General features: G+C 31.8%; 2 protein-coding genes across 2 annotated transcripts; both read left to right on the top strand.

Annotated features, from left to right (window-relative positions):
• The first annotated feature begins 1,773 nt into the window (after positions 1 to 1,773).
• On the top strand, positions 1,774 to 2,616 carry LOC129888597 (dirigent protein-like). Its single transcript, XM_055963549.1, has one exon. The coding sequence runs from the start codon at positions 1,887 to 1,889 to the stop codon at positions 2,454 to 2,456; it is 570 nt and encodes a 189-aa protein (XP_055819524.1). The 5' UTR covers positions 1,774 to 1,886; the 3' UTR covers positions 2,457 to 2,616.
• A 981-nt stretch (positions 2,617 to 3,597) lies between these two features.
• LOC129890115 (protein PAM71, chloroplastic) lies at positions 3,598 to 11,071 on the top strand. The gene is made up of 12 exons (XM_055965657.1): positions 3,598 to 3,832; positions 4,526 to 4,583; positions 5,483 to 5,773; positions 6,098 to 6,151; positions 6,383 to 6,444; positions 7,007 to 7,075; positions 8,127 to 8,178; positions 8,275 to 8,349; positions 8,623 to 8,752; positions 8,993 to 9,063; positions 9,415 to 9,462; positions 10,883 to 11,071. The coding sequence occupies exons 1-12, from the start codon at positions 3,726 to 3,728 to the stop codon at positions 10,952 to 10,954; spliced, it is 1,089 nt and encodes a 362-aa protein (XP_055821632.1). The 5' UTR covers positions 3,598 to 3,725; the 3' UTR covers positions 10,955 to 11,071.
• Positions 11,072 to 16,120: the final 5,049 nt, after the last annotated feature.

Raw genomic sequence — 16,120 nt, 5'->3', positions numbered from 1 at the left:
AATATAATCCTCAATTAGAATTCATGTGAATGAATACATGAACATTCATCCAAATCAAATACTCTACCCATGAGCAACATCAATAAGTATTTAAATAAGTACAAGGAACTCAAAAAGACAATAGATAACTCAAGAATTTAATTCTGGGAACTCGAAAACTCCAACTCAACTCAACTCGAATCAATAAAGATTAAAAGGCATGTGGACGAACTCAGTTCAACATTGTGTTAAACTTAAATACATGAAAGAATTAGATTCTTGAAAATTTTTGAAGAACTCAACGAATGCTCTTGGAACCCTAACTTTTTCTCCTCTTTTTAGCCCTAGGTCTCTAGTTAGAATGCGTGAAAAGGGACTTAGGAATGTTTAGATACCCTTATTAGGTCAAAAATGACCTATATCAATCGTGGATTAAGTATATGAGGGGTGAAAAAAAGTCTAGAATGCCCCTCACTGAAATTGAAAAATGTACGAAAAAATACACATAAATCGCGCAACACATAAAATGCACTTGACAAATGCGTTTTATGAACAAAGTGAGAAAATGAACTAGGCGGGAACAGGTCCGCGCCTGTCGCGTACTCTTCTAGTTAGGCTGTTGTTGCCCCGAAAAATTATCTTTTGATCCGATTGGCCTAAAATTCAACTGAGACCACTTTTTCAGGTGATTTTCCCCTTGATCGATATTACGACCTCGGATTAGCCAAAAAAGTTATGGATGATACGTTGTGCGAGCGTTCTTTCGTTTAGGGGAATTTTGATAATTTTATCGGGTGTAACACTTGAGTCCTTCCATAACAATCTCTCTATCTTCACAAGATATGAGTAAAAATTGCATATGTATTACCAGTGGCGGACCCAGGATTTTAAATAAGGAGGTTCAAAATCTAAATAAGTAGACACATGAGCTAGTGAAGGGGGTTCGACATCTATTTTATATACATAAAAAATTATTTTAATCATGTATAAATAGTATAATTTTCCGCCGAAGGGGGTTCGGATGAACCCCTCGGCACAAGGTAGGTCCGCCCCTGTGTATTACCCTTTTTAGATTCTACTTATAGAATTTCACTGAATATATTGTTATTATAGTCATTATATTGTCAGGTAATCACAAAAATAATGCTTGATTACGTAAGTCGAATCTTTTTAAAAGTTGGTATTTATATTACCTTTAATCAACGTTTTCGTTATTGACTTTTTTGTTCCCAGTATGTCAACTATTTCTTTGGAAAATAATACTTAGGGAACCTAATTTGATACTCAATGTTTATTAGTTGACATCTTGACAACTTAAAACATTTATGTCTAGTGATTAGTTGTTGTAATTTCCTCTCATAATATAGAGATTTAGAGGTAAAATCAAGATTTTAATTTTATGAATTTTGAAGTTTATAACGGCAATTTCAAATATTAAAATTTGATTTCTAGATTTAATATATATACATTCTATTGAGATCGACTAAACTCGTTTATGGACTTCTATATACCTTCGTTCCTGCAACGAATTTGTGGGGTGGGGGCTGTTAAATAAGAGTTGTGCTCAAAGAATCTTTTGAGTTTGGTTGATTCTTCTTCCACATGATACATAATAATATGAATCGTCAAATAAATTTATTGTTTATGTATATATATCCACTAGTTGCTAAATTTTAGCTGTGGTTAGTTGAAGGCAGGTTCAACAAATAGAAAACAAATCTCTGATATCAAAACTGAATATATATGCATGGCTAATTAATTTAGATGCATATAGTAGTCTAATACACCAAAAAACTTAGGTACTTCTAATTTAATTTTTCAAAACACACACACACTTGACACTACTATATAAAGTGACCAAAATGTAACCAATATTCCATCCCATTACTAACAAATTTTGTGTAACAATGTATTCCTCTAAGTCATTATTCACAATTTTATGTTTTCCATTTCTTCTTCTCTCCATTTCTGCTCTGAGCTACACTCATCGCGCTCGCGGTCCTTGTAAAGAAATGGTATTTTACTTTCATGACATTGTTTACAACGGGGAAAATTACAAAAACGCGACTTCAACTATAGTTGGTGCACCAGATTGGGGCAATAGGACCATAATGTCAAGTCCTAACAACTTTGGGGACATGATTGTATTTGATGACCCTATTACCCTTGATAATAATTTACATTCAACCCCAATTGGAAGAGCACAAGGAATGTATTTCTATGACCAAAAAGATACTTTTAGTTCTTGGCTTGGTTTTTCATTTGTGTTTAATAATACTGATTATAAAGGGAGTTTGAATTTTGCTGGACATGATCCATTGATGAATAAGACTAGGGACATTTCAGTAATTGGTGGAACTGGTGATTTCTTCATGACTAGAGGAATTGCAACTTTGAGTACTGACGCATTTGAAGGAAGTGTTTATTTTCGACTTCGCGTTCATGTTAAGTTATACGAGTGTTGGAAATTACTATAGCGAGAGCTTAGTGCACTGGACTGTCCTTTTGCCCTGATTCGCTTTTTCATCCTAGTTGAAATATTAATTTCTTGACTTCTCTTTTTTTTTTTCTTTTTCTTTCATGAGTTGTATTTGTGTGGTCATTGATTTTGTTTCAGCCTTCAGTTTAATTTCTGTATGGAGGTTTCAATTTATAATAAGCTTTTGGAGTGCATAAATATATAATATGAAATCTTTGGGAGCAAATTAATCTGTACTTTTTATGTTACGTTTCGTTTTCAAGGGGAGAATTTCATGGGGTATCCTTTTGGACATCGTTAATTAATTTGTACTCGATATTTTTTTAAACAAAAAAATTGCATGTCTATCTATTTTGAATTAACTTTTGATATATAGTGTCGTAAGTTAATTTTGATAAAGCCTGATTCCGAACAAAATGTCTGAAGTTAGACGTGACAAAGCTGAACTTCAGATGTTTTCTACCTAAAGGTAAAAATGGTTAAATTTTATCCATATAAAATAGGTTTTGTTAAAAATAACTAGAGACACCGTATATTTGAAGTTGTTAGCAAAATCGTTCGTTTCAATTGTATGGACATGTGACCACAGGCCATAAACACAAAAAATAATATCACACCAAATGTTAATTTTAGGCATCTTTATAAGTCACCATATTATAAATCAAGAGGATTTCGAAGCACATTTTGAGGCATCTTCAAGTTTAACAAATTTTGATTTTCGACTTTAAAGATTTATTTATGAGACAAAACGAATCAAAGTTCGAAATCATCCATTTTCGAGATCGGAAATAATTTCCTGCATGTAACTATATGAGTGACTCAAATTTGCCTACCCAAAGCATCAATAGGCTTAAACTTACCATTCAGGCCCAATTCCCAATCTGGCCCATAATTTAATTTAATTTTTGATAAATGTTCGAGTGAACAAAATCAAATCGAAAATCACATCAAATCATAAATTGAGAAAAAAAAATTGACTAGTGATTTGATTTGATATTTAAGAAAAAAAGACCCAATTATATTGGGTTGATTTGCATTAGTTAAAAAGTGTATTATCTCCGAATACAAATTCAAATTTTGTCGAGCCTCACAGAAAAAAGGAAGGAAAAACAGAAAAAGAAAAAAACTCGTAACGGTCTAACTGGCGCGCCTTTTTGATGAGCTTATCCAGAATTGTCCTTGTTCTGTCCACTCCTCTTTTATTTCTTCCTTATCTTTCTTAAAAATCACTCTTTCTGTTCCTGAATTCTGGTGGAATTTTTCAAGAATGCAAAGCCTAGTGCTCTCTTGTGAGAGCAGCAGCTTTCTATTTAGACCCTCATTTGCATTTCCCAATTTCTCCCCTGCTAATCCCCCTCTAATTGCTATCTCCAGGTAAAGCTTGTTTCTTTAGCTGCCCTTTTTAGTCTTTCTTGAATAATTGAGCATGAATTGTTTCAATCTCAGCTTAAATTTCCTTTTTTTGATTATATGGGGTTGTTTTTTTTCTTGTTTTTTGTCAGCTGGTACAATATTGTCCACAAATTTTGATAATTATTTGCACTTATTATCAAGATATGTGAATCCAAGATTTAAACTTTATGGGTTCGGAATTTCAATATTTACTGAAATTGTATAGGCTCAGTTGAACATGTACAATTGTGCAAACCACCTCATCTAAAGTTTAGATTGGACAATTTTAGGTACTCAACATTTCAGTTTTTCGAATTGTGATAATAAAGATTCGCGTTGTTTGTTTTATTTCTTATAATATAATGATGAAGTGAGGATTCACATAGCCGACTCCAATATGTTTGAGCCTGAGGCGTAGTAGCAGCAACAGCAGCAGTGGCGGAGCCAAAATTTTTAGTAAGGAGGTTCACAATCTAAAAAAAATAGACTAATGAACTGAGCGAAGGGAGTTCGACATGTACTATATATACATAAAAATTATTTTAATCATGTACAAATAGTATAATTTTTCACCGAAGGGGGTTTGGATGAACCCCTGACCGTAAGGTGGCTCTGCCACTGAGTAGTAGTAGATGTTGTTGTTGTTGTTGTTTTTCCTGATTGGGCTGTCTGCAGGTTTTCTAGGCGGCATTCTCTTTGCAAAGAACATGGATGGTTTGAGGACTTCTCCAAGGTTTTTGCTTTTCTTCAATTTTGATTGTTCGTAACTTCATTCCGTAAAAACCAAATGGTTGTAAAGTGAAATTCTGCGGACTAAATAATTTATCTGCTTAAAGGGGTGAAAAAATATATAAGCTTCAGCTGCAAGTCATATTAGTGTATCCAGGATATGTAATGTGTTGGAGAAGGATTCAAAGAGTTAAAATTGGGAGGTGGGGCAAAACAATAAGAGGAGAGGCTACCGACTGTCGTTCTTTTTTATCAATGGATCTGTTCCTCAATGTCTAGCAGTGGTGGAGCCACAGTGCAAAAATAATTTCATATGTACAAATAATATATTCAGAACCAGTAAGCAAAATGAATTGTGGTTCAGAACTCATAAACTAAAAATCCTGGCTTCCTCTCTGAATTCTCTAGCTACTTGGGTTCAGCTATAATCATAAATAGGCTATTTCTTCTGTTTAATGCTCGAAATCAATTTTCAAGAACCTATAGGTGAAAAGCACTCTTTTATAATTCCTTCTTCAATTTCTTTACTTTTCCTGTTTCTTGAATTTGTTTGAGAAAAATGAAGTTGAGATCTGAAATATCTGCCCAGATTTCATAGAGAAATGAGATATACTAAGTACATGCATTTCCCTGGAAATCGTTTCATTAGCCAAATTCTGCTTCTTCCTATTAACTCATGGATCGTAGAACCATATTTAATGCACCTACTACTTTAACAATCATATTTGTATCAAACTCAGTGAATTATAAAATTGGATCCTTTCCACTAGTTCCTTGCGATTACTCAGTTTATTCTTGTTGTATAAGAGCATTTTTATGCATTGATCATTTGATTATCTCAAACTTAAAGTTTTTAAGTCTCACTGTGAAGATATATGATCTGACATTCTGGATTCTTCTCAGATGGTCAGGACAAGGAATCACAAAAGATGCTACATCACAAGGTCGGCTTATGGTGCCGAAGAATGCAGTAGTACAAACAGAACAGTATTGTCAAAGAGGAAAGTTCCAAGCACTTCTGTTCTTCAAGTTCTAGATATGCCATCGAACAATTATCTGAAATCCGTTGTCTTTTCTGGGTTTTTCACTCTTCTGTTCACACAACAAGCAAGTGCTGCTTCGGAGGTTGCCACTGGCTTGCAATCGTTTCCTTTCTTCGGGGACCTCGGAGATTTAAGCACAGGTTTTGCTTCAGTTAGGAAAATCTCTCAGCAACTTCCATTTCTAAAATCTTGCTTCTGTTTGACCTTATCCTGAAAAAGGAAATAATAAAGGAAAAGAAATAGCAATGCCAAGGACAATTTCGCTGTACCTTTAGCTAGTACATGGAAATCATTTCATGCATCATCTGCGACATTTGTATCTTGCTTTATTCTCCTTCGACGACCACATAGCACAAATTTACATCTGTATTGCTCTTTTTCTTCTCATATTGTACTCTATTTGAGATTGTGAAGAAATAGCGTTCCACCGGAAAGTAATTATACCTCTTCCCTTTCTTTTTTTCCAATTTCGCAGGCGTTCTTGTTGATATTCTTTTCAGAGCTTGGGGACAAAACATTCTTTATTGCTGTAAGGGGATTTTATCATTCAAATGCTATATGTAGATGAGACTACTGGCTGAATAAAATGATGTTATAAATGTTTTTTTCATATGCCTCATAAAGGGAGACTCCTTCTGATTTGTTATGTTATCATATCGTCAACAGAAAATTTTCTTTCTTTTTGCTGCAGTTACAACTTAAAATAATAAGTCCTCATTATAGTTTCATAACTAATTTGGATATTCATTGGTATGAGCAGGCTCTTTTAGCAGCTAGGAACTCTGCTGCCGTCACTTTCCTTGGGACTTTTGGCGCACTTGGGTATGTTATCTTTCTGCTCCATGTAATAGAGATGGTTTTTACCATTAGAGTTTTCAATTTGTTAAACTTAACACAGTAGTTTAGTTGTTTTCACTAAAGATAATATGTCATAGCGAAGTGTTGTAATGTTGATCTAGCATCTTGCATCTATATATTCAACTATTTTGTGAGAGATAATCTGGAGAAATGAGTTACCACCCGCCATAGACATTTATTTCTAAGCCATATAGCCTATTGCAGTTTGAAATAAGGAAGTTAAATAATTTCAGGAGTTTCAGCATTCAATTCAACATTCACTGTGTCCTCTTAACTTCTGTATCTGATACATATGAAAATAATGTTCTTTTTCAAGAGTTCAAATATATTTCTGACTAGTTCTTATAATAATTGGTTCTCGTGTTAAAATTAAGAAATTTAAGAACTCAATAAGGTCAATTTAACTTATCGAGCACAACTTTTTAATATCCTGGAAGATGTTTTATTCAGAAATCCATCTTATCGCCCTAACCAACAAAAGGGGAATTTGTTCTCTTTATGTTAACCCCGTCTGTGTCATTTGCAGGGTAATGACAATCATATCTGTTGTTCTCGGACGAACTTTCCACTATGTCGATGACGTTCTTCCTTTCAGGTTTTTAACCTTTTTCTTTGATATAACACATTTTAAGTATGACAGAAAATCAACCTACTAGAGTTGTGGATTGTAAGAAATATTTTCCAACAATTCATACCAGGAGGATCCTAACTTATATTTCTGCATCACGTCCATTTCATTGTTTAGATGTTACTTTTTAAAAAAATCGAAGAGCCTAACATCCTCCACTCTTTACAACAATTTTTTAGTGTGCTTTGGATCATTTAACTGTTTCTTCTAAATGCAAGTTAACTTACCATGTTTTTCTGGATTAATACTCGTACAAACTCTCTAACCTTATTAAATGAGTAGTTTTAACCGTAAGCCAGCATAACAGTCCTTTGTCTGTTTTTTCCAGTTCACTATCTCAATTAGAAATTTGAGCAAACAAGACATTACAAACTACTTCAGAAGTTAGGTAATATGTACCAAAATTATTATATATCAAATATTGTAACTATAGAATGTGAACTGGTGTGTTAAAGGCCCATGACGGTTACTGTAAATTATGTTCAAATTGCATATCTTAGGTTATGTCCACTGGCCTGGTACCACATTTCTGTGCGAGAAAGTGTTTGCCCTTCTTCATTTTTATCCAAACTAATATGTTTCTGCTGTATTAACTTCTTATATGTTAAAAATTTCCTGCTAGTTATCTCAACCTACAAACCATCCTGTATCTGACTGTACTAATAGAATGAGACTGCTATGGATTTGCATTCTCATTTTTATGGAAGTCTGTGAAAGGTAATTTCAGTAAACTTCTTGACAAAAATGAGCAAGAAAGAACCTCTTGCCATAGACAGGCCTTTACCTCAACCTTCATCTTTTTTAGCAAATATATTTCTCCTATGTTTTCGTCATTCCACTCTTGGGGTAAGGAAAAAAGAAATACATAGTTATGATATTGTTGTTACCTGCATGATAATTTTAAATGAATCACTCCATCTTATCAAACGGACTTCAATAGCAGCTTCCAAATCTTTAAATAACGGAAACATCATAAGTGGTTCATCTGTTATACCCTGATGCAGCTTCATAAATGCAGGTTAGGTGGAAATGATTTGCCAGTGGATGATATTGCTGCAGTTTGCCTTCTGGTAACGCATGATCCTAATATTTAATTCATGATATGACTTGCACCCACGTGCCATGTTTGAAGTTGACATGTCTTGCCATATTCAATTTTGTCACAGGTTTATTTTGGAGTGTCAACCTTGCTTGATGCCTCCTCCAGCGATGGCATGAAAGCTGAAGAGGAACAGAAAGAGGTAATCCTATCAGTATCCCTTCTGCTGTTAAGTATTTTTTTTTTCAAGATGACAAGTAGAATCACTGCAAAAAAATGGGATTAGGGGAAGGGGAAATAGGGGAGGGGATTACAAGGTGGGGAATCGAACCCTCACCAACAAGGTGAAAGTTCAGTTAGTTGACTACCTGGGCTACTAAGATTCCCCGACCAATGCTTAATTGGAAGTTAAAACGTTCGGGGCATCAGCAAATGAGCATATTCTAATCGTGGACCTCTTTGCTTTTGAAACCAGGCCGAGCTGGCAGTTTCAGAATTTTCAGGAAATGGTGCTGGACTATTGTCTGCTGCAAACACTATCATTAGCACATTCGCATTGGTATTTGTTGCTGAGTGGGGTGACAAATCATTTTTTTCTACAATAGGTTAGTCATAACTCAGGTCGATGCAGAAACTCGTGTTTTTACCATTTGTTCGTCATATGAATGAACTTGTACAAGATTCTATTCTTTTCCAAACAGCTAGACATTTTACCATCTGAAACCATTCGTGAATAGCTGAATTTAACAAGCACATTTTTTATGGATTTCAATCTCTGTTGGATGAATTTATCTACGAGGCCTAGACTTGATAACTAACTTCAAGTACACAATATCTACTTTCAGCTCTTGCTGCTGCATCTTCACCTCTTGGAGTCATTGGAGGGGCATTAGCCGGTCATGGAGTTGCAACTTTGGTAAATACAGACCTTTAACTAAACATTTTTGTTTACAGGTGTCATGTACAATCTGCAACGCGACTTCTTTTGCAAATAATAGGAACTAGAACATCTAAAGGAAAGTTTCATCAAGATATGCAAAATAGTGTTTAAAAGAAAGGCCTTTAACTTTGAAGCCTTCAGCGAAATACATAGTATGACTTTTTTCTAGACGTAAGAGTACCATGGTTAAATTTCTAAACCGATACCATTTTAGTTGAATGAAATGTGACCATATAGATATATTGGTGCATTCATTCGTTTCCTTGCTTTTCTTGTTGGTGTCCGAGATGCGTAAAAAGTTGATTGGTAGTGAAATTTTCTTTGCAGTTGGCTGTTCTTGGAGGTTCTTTACTGGGGACATTCTTGTCTGAGAAAGTAAGATTACTCTATCTGAATAATTAAAGAGACACACATTTATTTAATCCTCTGAATCTTCTGCTCGAAACGGATTTATTCTGTAGATTTCTTCTATGGGAGCCACTAACAAGCATATGTTCTTTTTTCAAATTGCTAAGTAGACAAAGTTACATGCCTTAAGAAGTAAAGTACACTCTGGCATAACATCTCTTTATTTCTTTAAAGTACTTAAAACGGAAAAGAACCAAAAATGTCCTTGAACTATTAGAAATATGACAAAAAATACCCTCACCACTAAGAAACTGGCCTAATTATGCCCTTGTCCCGTTAATGGACCTCCGGGTCTCATGCCTCCCCTCTTAAAACTTATTTCTTTGCCGAGATGGACTCCAAATTGGAAAAAAGAGATAAGCTTTAAATGGGAATGCATGATACATGGAGGTCCGTTAATGGGATAGGAGCATAATTGGGCCAGTTTGCTACCCGCTAGGGCATTTTTGTCCCATTTCTAATAGTTCAGTAAGCATTATTGGACCAAAAATCAAATGGAGGGTATTCTTGTCTTATTTCTAATAGTTTAGGGTATTTTTTACCCTTCTCCGTACTTGAAATTACAGTAATGCCTCTGTTTACTCAACAGAGTTCATATACAATATTTTACAATGAGTTGCTTGTGGAATAATTAGCTTTTCTGAATAATAATTAACTACATAATGAATAAAGAAGAAGCTGTATTTTTTATGTCAATTCTTCCAACCAGATCTTTCCAGTTTAAATAATCTCATGATTACGCGACAAACAGTGCTTAATCCAAGTTTACTTTCTTAATCATCCTATTACCAACCTGCATTAGTTAATTTTTTTTCAGTTGACTGAAGAAGTCAGCTGGAAAACTCAAATGATGCTAATTTGGGAAGACTTTGGACTAGACCATATCTTGTATAACATGAAAAATGCCTTCCTTTTAGTAACCCCCATTTGCTACACGCTTAAGTGTTTGGTATAACAGAAGTCATTTTCCGTTAAAAATATTTTTCTATATATAATTGGTTGGTAGATGGAAAATATTTGCTATGTTCATGATTAATAATAATATTAGCAAATTGGAGAGTTTTTGTATGAATTTCTGGCTTTTGGGTACTAAAGATTAATAGTAATATCTAAGTGCTAATTGAAGCAAAGTAATTAATTATATAAAGTTAAAAGTAAGGTAGTAAGGAAAATGACTTTCGCTTGTAAGTGAAGGAAGTTGATTTTCCTCTTTTGAGGATCGGTAACAAAATATGAGAAAATGATTTCTTATGAAAAATTATTATTTTTTTCTCGAAAATGACTTCTGTCTACCAAATGCACCTAAAGATTCTCTTTTTTTCCAGATATTTGATATGTTTGATGTTTATATGCACATTTTATTAATGCACAAAATCTTTTATTTCAGGTTATTGCCTACATAGGTGGTACTCTCTTCCTAGTATTTGCAGCAGTGACAGTTATAGAGATAGTGAGTTAAAACAACCATTATTTCATTTGTTCTTCTAGCAAAATTCTACTTTATATTAGTTGTTATATAATATAAACATGATTTGGAGAAATTATGAGAAATCAGAATATATTCTAGTTATGTGCACTGATAGTGTGAATTTTTTCACCATCAAGTTATGTTACGGAGGTAGAATAATGATTTAAAATTCATGAGTTTCTATAACGACCTCAAGTTAATATACGATAATAATTGAATTCATTGTCAAATATTTAATGTATGTCTTAATACATATTGATATTATAAGATTTAAGCAAAAGATATTAGTTTCACGTGAATGTTATAAATCTGCCTTTTACTACAAGCTCTCTTCATAATGGACCTTATAGTAACCTGAAAAATAGAGTAATTTTTGCTATAGCACAAGTTATCAATTTTTATTATTTTTTATGTCGGCAGTGTATATATGTTAAATTCATAAAAATTATTATATGCAATATATCATTTCATTGCTAGGGATATTTTACAACCATTGAATGTGCACACGTGTCAAAGATGGAAATCATGGTTTAGAGTTAAAGAGAAATCCAAAACCCAATAGTTTTTCAGTCTTTTTCTTCCATTTCATAAACATGATATTTAGTTTCCCTATATAATATGCCTTTAGACACAACCCAAAAGTCATATTTCTATATATATAATATATAATATAGTTGTAGATTGAAATAATTAATATAGCATAACAACTACCCCACCATGGATGGACATATATAGCTATACTTCATTGGATGCAAATTTTATTGCACTCACTGTGACAATAGTTGTACATTTAGTATCAATTAGGGCGGCTAAATTCGACATTATTGCTTTATTCCGATTGTCGATTGTTAAAGTGGTTTTTGTTGTAATATCATTCAAGACAAAGAGTGGTTTGATTGTTGATTAAGATGATTTTCGTAGATCTATATTTTTTAAATCGATATTAAATCACTTGAAAATTTAGGGATACAAACAAATAGCACGCTTCTTGATTAAAATTGTCATTTCATATGAATTTTAGTCGTGAGGTTGTTGATACTATTTCAATGTAGAGTCATCGTTGTAATCAAAGAGATTTTTTATACAATATATTTAATTCGTGATGAGGTCCTATACTTTTAAGTTTCTCCTTTTCATACCTAATTTTTAAAAAAATTCAAGATAATACATGATCCCAAAATATAAGTAGTGTCTAACAAGTAATAGTAATCCAGTACAAACACAGATTTGTTGATAATGTTTATCAAGTATGCAATTAAAAAAGTGATTTTTGTAGATCTGGTGAACTTAGGTACAAACTAATTTTGAATTGAACCAGTTATGCATTTATTTAATCTCAAAGTTGCATAGGAATAAATATGCCACATAGTCAGGAAAAAATCTTGTTAGGCAGTGGCATCTCCTAAATGGCTTTTACGGGGAGAAATTTAAATTAGCTAGAACCCCAATATAAATATCGAATACAAAACAAAAAATTCAAAAAATAGAAATAATATGCCGCATAAGCTCATATGTGTCTTTTTTCTTGCTATCAATACAATGAAAAGTCACATTCATTCTTTTGGCCTCCAAATTAATCAAAGACAGAAATGTCGCAATAATAAATTAATATTACTATAGTAGTACATAATAATGGAGTATTATAGGAAAGATTAGAGTTTAAAAGCTAGTTATAAAAATAATAATAATAAAAAAACATTGTGTACCTTCTTCTTCTTCTTTTTTTTGCATATACTTAAATTTAGCTAACGTTTGGCAATAGATTTTCTTTTCAAATATATATGCCTGGCTATGAAATTTGATTAAATTTAGAAAATTTGATTTTTAAATATTTTCAAGTTCTCAAAAACTAGCTCAGATCACTCATTAAAACTTCCACTCACAAAATTATAATTTTTCCCAAGTAATATGCATATTCAAACACAATTTTAAATTTCAAATTTTAACTTCAAAATGACCAACGAAAACTTAACTTACTGGTCACCGAATACTTATGTCAATAAACTATTGCACATTTTAATAAAATAGTTAAGATGCGGATAAATTATTTGAACGCTATAAAGAAAAAACAATGGAGTATAAAATTTTTGAAGAGAATGGATCATTCTATAAGCATGAAATTAATTTTTTTAATTTTTCATTCAATATGCAGATATTGGAGTCTGACTAAATTTGAATTTGCATCAAAAAGTCTAACACTCTCTAACAAAAGCAACTTCATATTCGAGAGAACTCCAATTTAAAAACACTGATTAGAAATAAATGAATATTTATCGCTTCACAATCGTATAAGCATAGAATCTTAAGAAGGCATATGCTTATTTGAAACCGAATATAAAATTGGTACAAAAGTGAAGCTGTCCAATTATCATCCTAGATTTGGAAAAAGGCAAATCAAAGGTTTTTGTAAAAGAAGGAATAGACAACATTAAAAAAAAGTTAAAAAATAAAAAAATCATGCTCAGAGTATTATTATTTATATACATTAAAAACGCAGAATATATGCTTAGCTGTTTCCCACTTCCTTCATGACCAAACCTTCTTCCTTACTGAAACGTTTTCAATCTAAATATTCCCTCCGATTGAATTTATTTGTTTTAGTTTCGTTTAATATAAATTTTGTGATTTTAAATTAAAAATATATGTAATGATTAAAATATTCTATGAATTTTATGGTCATAAATATGTTATGTACTTTCTCCATCACTATAACAAAATAACTTTTCTCGAAAATAAATAATATACACATTAACAAAAAGTATTAAAGTATTTATCGATATTAGTTAATTGTCATTACATTCAATGTCACTATAGGCTTTCGGGGTATTTATAAAAAATGTTAAAATATAATTGTCACTAATAATTGTCTCTAAAAAAAAATATTTAACGGCAATTAAGTCATTATCATTAATTAATTATTGTTATAAATCATTTTTGATGTAGTACGTTTATTTTTACTCGATCATTTTAGACTTTTTATGTCCCTTAAGAAATAGAAATTAGTATAAATATTTTATCGTAATACTTGTACTGATCTGAGAGTTTGACTCTATTTGTATTGTTTCAAAATAGATAGCAAAAGAATGATTCTTTTGCCTAAAATCTTTAATAATTTAGTTTCATGCGCTAAAGTATGGGTATGGTATGGCCATGGAAGGAAAGGAATACTGAAAATGTTCCAACATTTGGTGGTACATATGTGAAGGGCATAAAAGAATAAAATTGAAGGGGGCGGTTTTCTTTCATGAATTTCTATAAATTTATAGTACACCCAATAATAAAATAGCATATCTAGCTAAGCTATAATTTTATAATTTATGTATGTATATTTTAGTATATACATCTTTTGTGAATATTTGGTATATATTATAAATATGGTCTGAAAAAGAGAAGATGTATTTATAAAATCTTACTTTTATTTTTGTGATCAAGTTAATAAGTTATTTTTGATAAACCTTCAGTTTAAAAGAAATGTTTTTGAAACAGAATCGTAAGAATAATATGATAACATAATAGCAAGATACAAAATAAATAAGACAACAAGTAGTAATACACATTGAAAAACAAGAAACTATACGAGTCACACCACTATTCTAAATATCACCCTAGCTACCTCTCACACATAAAGCCATGTGACAACACTCGACTATTTATTAGCCTTCTAATACCCTAATATTCTACCTTCAAATCTTTCGATTAAATGTCGTGTTCTTAATAAGCTAAAGTTGTATCATATTCTTCCTAATTACCTCTTCTAGCTTATTTCAGCCTACCTCCACTTCTCCAAATTATTGTAACAATAACGTTCTCTTATACCTACTCTTCACATACTCAAATCATCTCAATCTTACTTCTCTCGAATAACTAGAAAAAAAATTACAATTAATTCAGAATAATTCAACTAGTTATATGATTTTATTCTCTTTTCCAGCACGGATCGATTACCTCCATTTTTCAAAAAATGAATTTGCACCACTCTTTTTCTAAATGGTTCCCTTTTTCCCACGTTCTCCTTTTTAAGGGTTTAGAAATTATAAATCGTTTTTTTTTCCTTCAATTTTTTGAAAAAATGTTTTAGGAAAAGGATGGATCTTTGGATATTTTCAAGGCACATATTTCTATTTGTTTTCTTTTTAAAGATTGACATGTTGTTTATATGCCCTCCATATGTTTTTGCTAATAAAGGAAAAAGTCAATATTGTTATCAAAATCAGAATAAGATCACCCCCACTTCAATATTTACAAAAAAATATATATAAAAAAAAATACTTAGTACATCAAATTACATCATGTTACTACGTGTGAAAATTAAAAATTATGAGCAAGTACTTGTGTTAAAATTTGAACTACAAAAAAGAACTTCCAAGAAAACAATCATTCTTTATAATAATATTATTTTATAATAAAAATAGATTTTTTTCTAATATCAAATTTCTTATTAATATTATATCTTAATTATAACATTTTTTTGTCGGTCCTCCGTTGCAACAACTAACGTTCATTATTATATTGATATACTAGTATTCTTTGTAGAGTTATCTTCTTTTTTTTGTCAATGTCCGGTGTCCATAGAGCTCCGATTAAATTCGGATCGCACACTGCAGGGTTTATTCGGGGGTGACACTTCCAACAGAATTTTTTCTATTTTCAAGGTTTGAACCCAAGACCTCTGGTTAAGTATGAAACAATCTCACTATTGCACCATAACTTATGTACGTACAGTTATCTTTATATGAAAATCTTAAATTGATTTTGATCGTTACATCGCTACTAAAAGTTAAGCTGATATCTATGAAATTGAACTATAATTGTAGGTTTCTCCACCAAACTGAAATGAATCTAATTTTCAAGTAATTCTAAAACGTGTACGTAGAATCTGAATAGTCATAAGTACAACTATTATGAATTTATTACTATTATTTTAATTTTTACTCTAAGTAACTATAAAAAATTAATACTTTGGTTAGAGTAATGCAAAGATTGGTTATGATCAAAAAATTTGTGTATTATTTTATATATGTATTAGTTATTTCATTTTCTATCCGACATAAAATAATACATAACTTGTTTGTTGTAGACTTCAGAGAAGAGAAAAGAGGCATTCGTCAGCATAGGAAGGCCAACCGAATGAAACTCTTTTTTTTTTAGCAAGTTAAG

The sequence above is a fragment of the Solanum dulcamara genome, chromosome 5 (genome assembly GCF_947179165.1).
Source record: "Solanum dulcamara chromosome 5, daSolDulc1.2, whole genome shotgun sequence".
In the NCBI taxonomy this organism is placed as follows: domain Eukaryota; kingdom Viridiplantae; phylum Streptophyta; class Magnoliopsida; order Solanales; family Solanaceae; genus Solanum; species Solanum dulcamara.
Note: the sequence above shows the minus strand (reverse complement) of the source record. Positions and strands in the feature narration are given on the sequence as shown.